The 13,690-nt window shown below is 48.2% G+C and overlaps 1 protein-coding gene across 7 annotated transcripts in view; it reads right to left on the bottom strand.

Moving 5' to 3' along the window:
• The window catches only part of dnajb6b (DnaJ heat shock protein family (Hsp40) member B6b), a 163,698-nt gene that overhangs the window by 5,688 nt on the left and 144,320 nt on the right, over positions 1 to 13,690 (bottom strand). For 4 of the 7 annotated variants that reach the window (XM_078232424.1, XM_078232441.1, XM_078232431.1 and 1 more), the window contains one exon: positions 9,072 to 9,284. The exons of the other annotated variants lie outside the window; for them this stretch is intronic. In XM_078232424.1, coding sequence (XP_078088550.1) covers positions 9,072 to 9,284 — 213 coding nt within the window. The remainder of the gene's footprint in view (positions 1 to 9,071; positions 9,285 to 13,690) is intronic. 7 annotated transcript variants of the gene reach the window in all.

The raw sequence follows: 13,690 nt of genomic DNA, 5'->3' as shown, positions 1-13,690 counted from the left end.
CCCCACAGTAACAACACCCTAGCCCAACAGTAACATAGTAACAACCCCCAGTGATGAACCAACGATGGTTCACCACATTCACCCCTCCTTTAAGAACAAAAGGTGGCGGGGTGCAAGAAAAACAGGTCATAGAAACAGACAAATCACAGGATTCACAAGTCCAGACGGTCTGGAGGACCGCACCGGCGCTGCGATCTCCTCAACACCGGTTGCGAAACCGGAGCAGGTGCTTGTGGTGGCGCTCTTTCCAAAGCAACGTCTGGCTGTCCCCTCAAGGACTCCCGGGCCGGCCGGCCCTGGTGAGGCGATGGTGCAGGGGATCCTGGAACGTTTGGTGGTGGTGGTGGTGGTGATGATGCTGGCGCCGATCTCCGAGTCTCAGGCAAGCTGTACATGGGAGTAAAAGTGTTATGCACTGGTCCCGGTGCTGACCGCGCCACGTCTGGGGAAGCAATGAGGAGTTGTGGATTCGTGACTGGGGGAATAGGAGCGACAGGAGTTGCTACGTCCCCTGCGGGCGCCAGGTCTCTAATGGAGACAGTGTCCTCTCGCCCGTCAGGATATGCCACATAGGCATACTGAGGGTTGGCGTGGAGGAGTTGGACCGGTTCGACCAAGGGGTCGGACTTGCGAGCCCTCACATGTCGCCGCAGAAGGACGGGTCCTGGGTACGTCAACCAGGCTGGCAATGAGGTTCCCGAGGACGACTTCCGAGGGAATGAGAACATCCTCTCGTGGGGAGTAGCATTGGTTGCCGTACACAGGAGGGAGCGGATAGAATGGAGCGCATTTGGAAGGACCTCCTGCCAACGGGAGACTGGAAGGCCCCTGGATTTCAGTGCCAGTAGGACAGCCTTCCAGACTGTAGCATTCTCCCTTTCCACCTGTCCGTTACCCCTAGGGTTGTAGCTCGTGGTTCTACTAGAGGCAATCCCGAATGAGAGCAGGAATTGCCTCAAGTCGTTGCTCATGAACGACGAGCCCCTGTCGCTATGAATGTAGCAGGGGTACCCGAACAGGGTAAAAAGTTCACTGAATGCCTTGATGACGGTGGCAGTCGACGTGTCCGCACAGGGGACAACAAACGGAAACCAGGAATACTCGTCTATTATGTTGAGGAAATAGACATTCCGGTCCGTTGAGGGAAGGGGGCCCTTAAAATCCACACTCAGCCTCTCAAAAGGGCGAGTGGCCTTGACCAATTGTGCCCGGTCTGGTTGATAAAAGTGTGGTTTGCATTCTGCGCAAATCCGACAGCTTCTAGTCACTGACCTGACATCCTCCACCGAGTAGGGCAGGTTGCGGGCTTTGACGAAGTGGTAGAGTCTGGTGACTCCAGGATGACACAGATCATTGTGGAGAGCCTTCAAGCGGTCCTCCTGCATGATGGCGCATGTTCCGCGCGAGAGGGCATCCGAGGGCTCATTGAGCTTCCCTGGACGATACATAATATCGTAATTATAGGTGGAGAGCTCAATTCTCCACTGCAAGATCTTATCGTTCTTGATCTTGCCCCTCTGCGTGTTGCTGAACATAAACGCCACGGATCGTTGATCCGTGATCAGGGTGAACCGCTTCCCTGCCAGGTAATGGCGCCAGTGTCTGACTGCCTCCACAATGGCCTGAGCCTCCTTCTCCACCGCTGAGTGCCGAATTTCTGGGCCTTGAAGGGTGCGGGAAAAGAACGCGACGGGCCTGCCTGGTTTAGTGTGGCGGCTAGGGCGAAATCAGATGCATCACTCTCCACCTGGAAAGGAATGGATTCATCCACCGCGTGCATCGTGGCTTTCGAGATGTCGCTTTTCAAAGCCTTGAAGGCCAATTGGGCCTCCGGCGTAAGTGGGAAGGTCGTGGACTTAATGAGCGGACGAGCTTTGTCCGCGTAGTTGGGGACCCACTGTGCATAATACGAAAAGAACCCGAGGCATCTCCTCAGTGCTTTCGTGCTAGCGGGCAAGGGAAGTTCAGTAAGTGGGCGCATACGGTCTGGATCAGGGCCAATGACCCCGTTTTCCACCACGTATCCGAGGATGGCTAACCTACGCGTACGGAATACGCACTTCTCCCTGTTATAGGTCAGATTCAGGCGAGATGCAGTGCGCAGAAAGTGTTGGAGATTCGTGTCGTGGTCCTGCTGGTCATGGCCGCAGATGGTGACGTTATCCAGGTACGGGAAGGTAGCCCGCAACCCGTTCTGGTCCACCATTCGGTCCATAGCACGCTGGAAGACCGAGACCCCATTGGTGACACCAAATGGAACCCTGAGGAATTGGTATAGACGACCATCCGCCTCAAAAGCCGTATATTGTCGGTCCTCTGGGCGGATGGGGAGTTGATGGTAGGCGGACTTAAGGTCTATGGTAGAAAACACTCGGTACTGCGCAATCTGATTGACCATATCAGAAATGCGCGGGAGGATACGCATCCAGCTGCGTATAACGATTAATGGTCTGACTATAGTCGATGACCATCCGAGGTTTGTTACCGCTTTTGACTACCACGACCTGCGCTCTCCACGGACTAGCACTGGCCTGTATGATCCCTTCCTTGAGGAGCCGCTGAACCTCAGATCTAATAAAGATCCGGTCCTCAGCGCTGTAACGCCTACTTTTAGTAGCGATGGGCTTGCAGCCAGGTACCAGATTTTTAAAAAGGGATGGTGTAGTGATTTTCAGGGTGGATAGATTGCATGCGGGGCGCTTTGGGCAATTTGGAGGCTGCGGCTGATTCCCTACTGCCAGTGAAGGGAGTGGCCCACCGTACTGTAGGATCACACTCTTCATGTGGACCATAAAGTTTAGTCCAAGGAGAATTGGCGCACAAAGGTGAGGTAACACAAGGAGCCTGTATTGCTCGTAAATTGTGCCCTGTACCTCAAGAGTTACCATACATCGTCCTTGGATCGGTACAGACCGGGACCGTGATGCCATGGAAATTGTCTGCTTGGCAGGGAGAACCCGGAGCCCACACCTTTTAGCAGTTTCAGGGTGTATGAAACTTTCGGTGCTTCCACTGTCAAACAGACAATTCACAGTTCTACCACTAACCTTTATATCCATCATAGAATGTTCAAGTCTGTAGTGCCTGGTCTGATCCAGGGAGATCGACGCCACCGTTGGCCCCTGGGCGTCACTGCATGCCGCCGATGTGGATGCTGAGGACCCCTGCTGGTCACTCCTAGTCATCGTGGACCATGATGGCCGCCCCCATGAATCGCACGTGGGCGAGGGCGCCAAGCGCAGCGACTCCTGGTGGTCTTCCTCCTCCTCTGTCAGCCACGATGGCATCGCACGTGGTCGGACCTCGTGGGTACTGCGACGCCGAAGGAGATTGTCTCCGTTCTGGAGGGTTACAAGCTGCACTGCCGTTTTTAGGTTTGGACCTGCAGACTTTGCCGTAGTGGCCTTTTTTACCGCACTGGCTGCAGATTGCCGTTCTTGCCGGACACTGTTGCCGTGGATGCTTGGCCCCACCACAAAAATAGCATTGCTGGCCACCTGGAGCTGCCGCCGTCGTCGGATCGATCTGGGAGTGCGGGTTAGCGGGGCGAGGAGGGAGCTGAGCTTGCTCCAACCACGTTGACTGCACGTGGTCTTCGGGGTACAGCGCCAAGCTCTTCGACGCCGCTTCCAGCATCACGGCCATCTCCATTGCTTGGGTCAAGTCGAGTTTCCCCTTTTCCAGCAATTTAAGCCTGATGTACGAGGACCCTACCCCTGCTACGAACGCGTCTCGGGCGAGGTCGTACATATATTGTTCAGCGGATACGTCCTTACAATCGCAACCCCTGGCAAGCTGCAGGAGCTCATTGGCATAGTCCTCCATGGTTTCGCCCGACTGCCGATGTCGTGTAGCGAGGAGGTAACGAGCATGTATCTCGTTGGGTGGCTTCGTGTATCTTTTTTTTAGGAGCTCGACGGCACCCGGGTAAGTGGGAGCTGCACGAATGGCTAGGTAAATCGTGTCGCTTACCCTTGCGTGGAGGACCTGGAGTTTATCACTGTCTGTAGTGATAGCTACCGAGGCTGCCAGGTCGTCCTCAAAACACTTCCACCAATGATCGAATGTGTTAGCTGCACCGACCGCACGTGGGTCCAGTGTCAGACGATCCGGTTTTAGGATCTGTTCCATACTCTCTGTTTTTTTTTTCCTTGTTGTACAGCTGTGAGTTTTCTGTTTACTCTATTAAATTGATGCGCGACAATAAGCACGTGGAACCAAGGCTTCGGTATTGAAGGCTTTAATAGAGTAACAATGGAACTACTAACACGAATACACCAGTTCAGACTGAAGGGGTCTTATACCTCGCCACCGGAGGCGGGACCCCACTGGAATGTGCCATGATAACTCTTATAACAGGTAAACACCCTAACCCAACAACATTGTACAACCCCCACAGTAACAACACCCTAGCCCAACAGTAACATAGTAACAACCCCCAGTGATGAACCAACAATGGTTCACCACAATTGGTTAGCTGTGGAACCTTCAGTCTAAGTAAGTTGTAAAAGAAGGCCTCAGTCATGCAGACATCAAAAAAAAGCCAGGAGGAACATGCGTCTGAAAATTACAATGCAGCGGCATTTAGTCTTTAACACAAAATCACTTGCATCCAACTGGACTAAAAGGTTAAAAGCAATATAGTGCCGGTGCCAGAATCTGAAACAAAAACAGAAAATGCTGGAAAATCTCAGCAGGTCTGACAGCGTCTGTGGAGAGTGAATAGAGCCAACGTTTCGAGTCTGGATGACCCTTCGTCAGAACTCAGAGTCGAAACGTTGGCTCTATTCTCCCTCCACAGGTGCTGTCAGACCTGCTGAGATTTTCCAGCGTGTCCTGTTGTTGTAAAGGTTCTTCCCCGGGTAGTGCGCTGCCAATCCTCCCAACAGTATGAATGAGGTTTTCTCTGATAAGAGGACAGGGATTTCTCGGCCTTTTGGCTGAGATCAAATGTGGGATCAGGTGTGAGATCAGGTGCAATGCCTATTCTTATCAACTCAGATCTAGTATGTCTCCTTTGTCGGGGCCTTGAATTGGATTCAATTTGAATTTGAATTGGTTTTTGACTTAAGCAGGAGAGACGGATTAAGGGCTTGCCCCGTCCACTCTGCACCTTGGCTTTGTAACTCTGAGAAAGTTTTTTATATATATAAGTGTCACAAGCAGGCTTACATTAACACTGCAATGAAGTTACTATGAAAATCCCCTAGCCGCCACACTCCGGTGCTTGTTCGGGAACACTGAGGAAGAATTTAGCATGGCCAATTGTGGTGAACCATCGTTGGTTCCCACTGTGGGGTTGTTCTAATGTTGTTGTTGGGCTAGGGTGTTCCCTCTGTGGGATTGTTCTAATGTTGTTGTTGGGCTAGGGTGTTCACACTGTGGGATTAATACACCTGTGGTTGTTACTGTTGTGGCACATCCCAGTCGGGCTCCGCCTCCTGGGAGAGGTATAAGACCCCCTGCTTGGGCGGGACCTCGTCAGTCTGGGGTGGTGTACTTACGTTCTAGTAGTTCCATTGTTAGGCAATAAAAGCCTTCAGTTACCGAAGCCTCGTGTCTTGAGTTCGATTGACGTGCATCACCAATACATCTAACCAGCACATCTTTCGGACTGTGGGAGGAAACCAGAGCACCCAGAGGAAACCCACACAGACACGGGGGGAACATGCAGACTCCACACAGACAGTGACCCAAGCCGGGAATCGAAACCAGGTCCCTGGCGCTGTGAGGCAACAGTGCTAACCACTGTGCCACCGTGAATGGAATAAAATTTAAAAAGGGAAAGTCCATCAATTCAAACACTGGAAATCCACTGCTTGTAGCATGAGGACTGGTCATTAGAGTGACTAGTTGTGGTGCTCCCTAATTCTCCACATACAGAGTGCCATTTGTTCTAATGTTCAGGATATTAGTAAGCAAAATGTGATGGTTACAATCATAGACATCTATTTATATATTAAATATCTCTCTGGTGTGGTCAAGCGTCCAAAGTGGCCGTTTTCTTAATGAGAAAAAAACCTGACCCTCTTTTTAAAAACTGGCGTTGACTCTAAGGATAACAGCTGTCAGAGAGGCTCCGTCATCTCAGAATGTATATTCAAAATGACTGCTGATCCTGTGGGGTGAAAGGAGATTTCACACTTAGGGATTGCATGGCTTTTGAAGTCCCCAGTGAAGTAGGAAAATCATTTTGAAAGCTGCGAAGGAAATTCAGATGAGTGGCGGGGGGGGGGGGGGGGGGGGGGTGGGGGGTATTCAAACGTGACAGCAAAATCAAATAGAAATAGTAAATTTAGGTCCGGTCCTCAGCTGCGATTTATAAAAACCTTTCAATCACAGCAAACTCATTTCTGTTACTACAGCACAACACATCTCTCTGCCAATCACTCGGTCTTACAAATAAGGATGGTTAAACTGAGATGACATGAAAGCCTCACCTGCCCCTGGAATCGGGGTGAGCGGGCCGGTAACATTCTGGCCAAAGTGTCCATTAAAATTAAAGTTGGGTCTTTAAGGAAGAAATTCGTAAACCAAGGCCGCAATTCACCTGTCTCGCCCGCTGCCGATCTGTCAGCGCCGAGATTGGCGCAGTAACCCTGCACTGCCGACCTCCTGATCGCTGGCCAGCTCTGCGACACCGCATCGCTGCCCCTCTGAACCCCCTCACGCCCCGACCGTTGACCCCCCCTGACATGTCTCGGCCAGCTCTGATCCTCCCCCGGCAGTCCCGATTCATCCCCCACCCCCCACAGTGCACCCCACCACCGCAACCCCCCCCCTCTTCCCCTGACACACCCCCGGCAGGCTAACCCCCCCAACCCACCGCAGCACCCCCCCCCCCTACCCCTGACCCACCCCGGCAGGCTCACCCTCCCTTCCCCCCCCGACCCAATGGCTAGCTCCGATCGCTGGCCTCTCTCTATCTGTCACCACCGAGTGCAGAGTGGCAGTGGGACCCAATTTCCGGTGCGGAGTTGACGGAAATCCGAGGGCCGGAGACTCGCGGAGGCGGTGGCGTCCAGGAGGAAGCCTGTGAAATGGGCTCCGCTTTCGGGACTCATTGGACTTTTAATGCCAGATTTTTATGGAATTCAAATTCCACCATCTGCCGCGGTGAGATTTGAACCCAGGTCCCCAGAACATACCCTGGGTCTCTGGATTACTAGTCCACTATGCCACCTTGATTATAATGGAAGGGGGAGAAGGGAAAGAGCACAACTAAACAACAACTCGAGAGAGCTTGTACATTAGTTTTAAGGAATTGGCTGAGGTTTAGTGAATGGAATTTTTTTATAAATACCAATTTGTATTTTAATCAAGAGGACGTTTAATAAAATCAGCGAAACATACAGCACAAACGGCAGAAGGACACCATTCGGTCCATAATGTCTGTGCTGGCTCTTTGAAAGAGCAGGCATGCTTAGTCCCACACCCTTGAACACATTTGAGATGCTCTGTAACCCAGTGATTTTTCAAAGCTCTTCCTGGACTGACACTCAGCAAAAAACTTTGAATTTTATATGTAAATGGAGCGCTGGTTTGAAGCACTTTTGGAAGCATGTGCTTGCTGTTTGTTAAGGAATAACATTCTTCTAAGCATGAGTTAGCATCGTCCTGATACTGACGGCCTTCTTTAGTCCTCTGTGCTTGCCACAAACTGTGAGGAGGCCAGAGCTCGTTTCTCCAGATGAGGGCTAGTACACTGAGCAGCACGGGGAAACCTTATCTGGAGAATAGAATCATAGAATCCCTATAGTGCAAAAGAAGGCCATTTGGCCCATCACATCTGACCACAATCCCATCCAGATTCTATCCCCATAACCCCACTTATTTATCCTGTTAGTTCCCCTGATACTAAGAGGCAATTTACGGCCTAACCTGCACATCTTTGGAGTGTGGGAGGAAACCGGAGCACCCGGAGGAAACCTACGCAGACACGGGGAGAATGTGCAAACTCCACACAGGCAGTCTCACCCAAGCCTGGAATCGAACCCAGGTCCCTGGTGCTATGAGGCAGCAGTGCTAACCACTTTGCCACTGTGCCAATCTAAAATAGCCTTTCATATTTTGATCAATGTCCAATTACTCAGTGTTTCACTTTCCCACTTCTTGGGCCCGATTTTACTATCGCGTTGTGCCCTTTTTGGGCGCAAAAACTTGGTAAAGTCGTGCGTGAGGTGGGTACCCATCATCCACGCCTGCTCCCATGCCGGTTCTCCCTTTACCAAGGCCCAAAAATGGCTGCGATCGGGACCTTGCCCGAAACAGAGAACGTTGGCCATTTAAATGCACTTGCATGCATTTAAATTGACTTAATGGGCTGCACACCCAACCTTACTGGCACTTCTCCCTTTACCACCTTCGTTTGCCCATCCAGAATCAGCGCGAAACAGACATGCTCCACAAAAGTCCGATTCGGGCGCTCCAGTTAGTGAGGAGGCAAGTGCTGAGTGTCCGACAGCTCTCTGCTTGAGAACGGTTAGGGGGATGGTGGAAGGTGGGTCCGACGGCTCTCTGCTTGAGATTGGTGGTGGGGGGACGGGGGAGGAAAAGGGGTCCGCTGTCACTCTGCCTGAGATCAGTGGAGGGGAAGAGGGGTCAGCTGCCATTCTGCCTGAGATCGATGGGGAGGGAAGGTGGAGGGTGGATCACACTACCTGAGATCAGTGGGGGGGGGGGAAGGGGGCGAGAGACCCATGATTGGTCTGGGTGGTGGGAGAGTGGGGGGGATAAGGGGGTCAATAATGTTGTGGGGGTGGGGCAATATCTGTGGGAGCCAGGGGAAGGCATTATCCGGCCGGGAGCGATGTGGATGGGGAGCAGCATTCTATCATTTTTTTACTGCACATGTGCAGTTATAGGTGCCGATCGGAGCTGCAGGATTTCGGGCGCGTTAAGCCCCGCCCACAGGTTTGTACAACGCGATTCAGAATTGCTGATATTTTTTCAGGCAGAGTGTGTATGGAAGCGCCTGAGAACAGATCCAAAAGTCGGACCTAAAACACTCCCAGTTTCAAGTCCGCCCAGCGCTTAGAATCAAAATAGGGCCCCTTGTCTTGGATTCACACCTGCTGGATTGGAAATTCCTCCCTCGTCAGGGGCACTGTAGGCCATTGCTGGCGATCCGACATCCTCTTCCTCTTCAACGCGATACTGGTAATCGTATTTTGGGTAGGATGTGGAATGCTGCCGTGAAGAACGGATGTAAGACGAATGGCCCGGCAGGGCCTGTTGTCCTCGCTGTCTAAGCTCTGTTGCTAAGGCATGTTCGTCTTCAACTCCTGGAACAGATGATAGTGTACAGTGCAAATTATATTCAGAATGGAGCCCAGGCCATTTTGTTAGTAGAGCAAACACCCTCGCCAAAACTAAGTCATGTCACATCTCCATTGCTCTCTCTCTCTTGCTATAGAGGGAGTGCAGTAAAGGTTTACCAGGTTGATTTCTGGAATGGCAGGTCTTCATATGAGGAGAGACTAAGTCGGTTAGGGTTATATTCATTGGAGTTTCGAAGAGTGAGAGGGATCTCATAGAAACTTATAAAATTCTAACAGGGTTAGACAGAGTAGATTCAGAAAGAATGTTCCCGATGGTGGGAGAGTCCAGAACTAGGGTTCATACTTTGAGGATAAGGGGTAAACCTTTTAGAAATGAGGTGAGGAGAAATTTCTTCACCCAGAGAGAGGTGAATGTGTAGAACACACTACCGCAGAAAGTAGTTGAAGCCAAAACATTGTGTGATTTCAAGAAGAAATTAGGTATATCTCTGGGGGCTAAAGGGATCAAGGGATATGGGGGGGAAGGTGGGTTCAGGATATTGATTTTGATGATCAGCCATGATCAAAATGAATGGCGGAGCAGGCTCAAAGGGCCAAATGGGTGACTCCTGCTTCTAGTTTCTATGTTTCTATCGAAGGTTGTGAGTTAATGCCTCACTCCAGGAGTCAATTTCCAGCGGGAAAATTAAACCCAAACTGCACTCTCAGGTGGATGTGAAAAATTGCCATGGAACTACTTGAAGAAAAGAGAAGTTCTCCCAGTGTTCTGGCCAATACCTTCCCTCAACCAACAGAAGTAAAATAGCAGATTATCTGGCTATTCGGTCATTACTGTTTGTGGAACTTCACTGTGTGAAAATTGGATGCTGTATTTCCCATATTACAGCAGCGATTGCAGTTCAAAGTATTGCCTTGGCTGTAAAATGCTTGGAAAGACCTGATGTCATGAAAGGTGCAATATAAAGGCAAGTCATTTTCTTAACTCTTATGGTGGGATTCATTTGTCAACTGTTTAATTTTAAACAGGTCAACTGTTTAAATAATGGACAAATAATGTCATAAAAATGTCAAGAAGTCTTATGCTTAGGGACTAAGCATAAGACTTACTAAATAATTTTTAGACTTCAGTAGAATAGATTCTAATTTAAATTAAAAAATGCTTGGCAACAATCTGTCAGTTATCAGTTAAAACTGGTGCATTTGCCATGACAATGGCTCCACCAATCAAAGTCCACTTCCCAACTCTCATGCAGTATAAATTGTTGTTCCCTTTACAATTTGGTTTGCTTGCGAATTGTCCTGATGAGTGCAAGATGAAAAGATTTGACAACGTATATCTTTTTTTCAGCAATACTCAAGTTCTGTACTACCAAATGACTATTTGTAATAGATTGATTTACATTACTATTTGATTCTGATATACTTTATGAGAGTTGTGTCATTTTAATTAATTATTCAGTAAGCCACACTTAATTTGTATAGACAAAATGTAACATATATCAGCACAGAAATGCATACTACTTAAGATTTTACTATTTCTCTTTTTCAGAAACTGTACTAAATTATTCAAAGCTTCACTTCAATAAGTGGAGCTTAAATGAGCTGCAGTCACAAGCACAATGGTAACTTTGTGTATGATACAAAGCTAATGAAGGTGGTGCATACCAAAGGTGAACAGGATAAGCCACAAGAGAATTTGAATATATCTGATTGATTTGATTTGATTTATTATTGTCACATGTATTAGTATATAGTGAAAAGCATTGTTTCTTGCATGCTATACAGACAAAGCATACCGTTCATAGAGAAGGAAAGGAGAGAGTGCAGAATGTAGTGTTACAGTCAGTGCTAGGGTGTAGAGAAAGATCAACGTAGTGCGATGTAGGTCCATTCAAAAGTCTGATGGCAGCACGGAAGAAGATGTTCTTGAGTCGGTTGGTACGTGACTTCAGACTTTTGTACCTTTTACCCGACAGAAGAAGGTGGAAAAGGGTATGTCTGGGGTGCGTGGGGTCCTTGATTATGCTGACTTTTGGGCAGATAGGTAGAAAATGAAATTCAACGCAGAGAAATGCAAAGTGCTTAACAAATCCAGGAAAGGTTAAATGGAAAGGGGTTATATACATGGAACCAGTGAGATTAGCAATGAGTTGCTGATTTTAGGATTTTAGAAGGGTTGGAAAAACTGTTGGCTGGATTCTTCAACCTTGATGTGGAGATGCCGGTGTTGGACTGGGGTAAACACAGTAAGAAGTTTAACAACACCAGGTTAAAGTCCAACAGGTTTATTTGGTAGCAAAAGCCACACAAGCTTTCGAAGCTCTAAGCCCCTTCTTCAGGTGACCACTCACCTGAAGAAGGGGCTTAGAGCTTCGAAAGCTTGTGTGGCTTTTGCTACCAAATAAACCTGTTGGACTTTAACCTGGTGTGTTAAACTTCTTACTGTGTTCTTCAACCTTGCCAGCAGCTGGGATTCTCCAGTCCCGCTACAGTGAATTGGAGATTCGGCTGAGCGCCAAATTCTCCATTCTCACTGACAGTGGTGACGGGATGTGAACATCGGGGAATTAAGTTTAAGTTTTCAAGTGTATTTATTAGTCTCACAAGTGGGCTTACATTAACACTGCAATGAAGCTACAGTGAAAGGAATTCCAGCCTTTGATGAATGTTTCACCTTGGCTTGAATGATTGGACTAGGCAAAACAGTCTGCATTTCAAAGGAGTTAAATTGAAAATCATTGGCCGGAATTTTCCAGTCATTCATGCCCCGTTACTGTTGTAAGCAAGGATGTAGAATTTGGTGCTCAGCCAAATCTCCGTTCACTGCAGCCGGACCAAAGAATCCTGCTGGCGTGAACGGCTAGAAAAATCCGACCATTATTTCAATACGCCGATGGTAAATCTATGGAACAGGTACCCTGGGTACATGGTAGGAGCAGACAGTATGCATTAATTCAAATGTGAATAAGATTGATCTCTTTCAGAAGGTAGTATTTTGGGATCCAATATATGGGGCATTCGAGACATGGCATGAACAAAGAATAAAGAACAAAGAAAATTACAGCACAGGAACAGGCCCTTCGGCCCTCCAAGCCCACACTGACCATGCTGCCCATTTGAACTAAAACTCCCTACCCTCCCTACCATATCCCTCTATTCCCATCCTATTCATGTATTTGTCAAGATGCCCCTTAAAAGTCCCCATCATATCTGCTTCCACTACCTCCCCCGGCAGCGAGTTCCAGGCACCCACCACCCTCTGTAAAAAACTTGCCTCGGACATCACCTTTAAACCTTGCCCCTCGCACCTTAAACCTATGGCCCCTAGTAATTGACTCTTCCACCTTGGGAAAAAGCTTCTGACTATCCACTCTGTCCATGCCCCTTACAATCTTGGAGACTTCTATCAGGTCGCCCCTCAACCTTGGTCGTTCCAATGAGAACAAACCAATTTTCTGCAACCTCCCCTCATAGCTAATGCCCTCCATACCAGGCAACATCATGGGTAGATCTTTTCTGTACCCTCTCCAAAGCCTTCACATCCTTCTGGTAGTGTGACGACCAGAATTGAACACTATATTCGGCCTAACTAAGGTTCTATAAAGCTGCAACATGACCTGCCAATTTTTAAACTCAATGTGCTAAGTATAGCATGATTGGGAGGAACAGATGACTTTGGATTTGTGGTTCCCATAGTTTTTGGTGAGTGGTATTTTCCTTGCCTCCTTTATATGTCATTTGCACAATGGTTACAATTGATAGCATTGAAATCTTTGTATCATGTGACTACCAGGATTGTTGAAGGGGCACCTGATAGACATTAGTTTTTATTTTTCATGTAATATCTATGCTCCATTTGCCAAGTCACCTGTATCTCCACCCACTGACAAATGGTATTCAGAGCAGGTAACAGCGCTGCCATTGAATATCATTCTGTAGATGGAAGAAAATTAATATCATTTTGCCAAATGGATGGTGTCAAATGAACATGGTAATGTGTCTTGTCACTGAAGGAAGGGAATTGTTTTATCAGTTGGTGAAATTGGAATTTTCATTACTGTTGGGAAGACACAGATGAGAGAGGCTGTTGGGGGGAAAATCCTAGTAGGTTGGAGAAATTACAAATCATCAGGGATTCAAGTCACTAATAAAATACTAGCAATTCAATAAAATGACCTCAGAACAATTTACCAAGGGAACTGCCTTCATAAAGGCAAATAATGAGATTTGAACAAGTATTTCTGATTTAAACATGTATTTTGAAATGTTAAATGTATTAACTGTGTTTTATAAAAGTAATTGTGCACTTTAGCCAAGAGCAGGCTAGTGCGAGGGGTGATGGGATGAAGCCTTAGTAGACAGAACCACATTCTTTGGAAACAATGAAACCTCAGAATGCGTAAATTCTT

The sequence above is a fragment of the Mustelus asterias genome, chromosome 2 (assembly GCF_964213995.1).
Source record: "Mustelus asterias chromosome 2, sMusAst1.hap1.1, whole genome shotgun sequence".
NCBI classification, from domain to species: Eukaryota; Metazoa; Chordata; class Chondrichthyes; order Carcharhiniformes; family Triakidae; genus Mustelus; species Mustelus asterias.
This window is presented reverse-complemented; position numbering and strand designations above follow the sequence as displayed.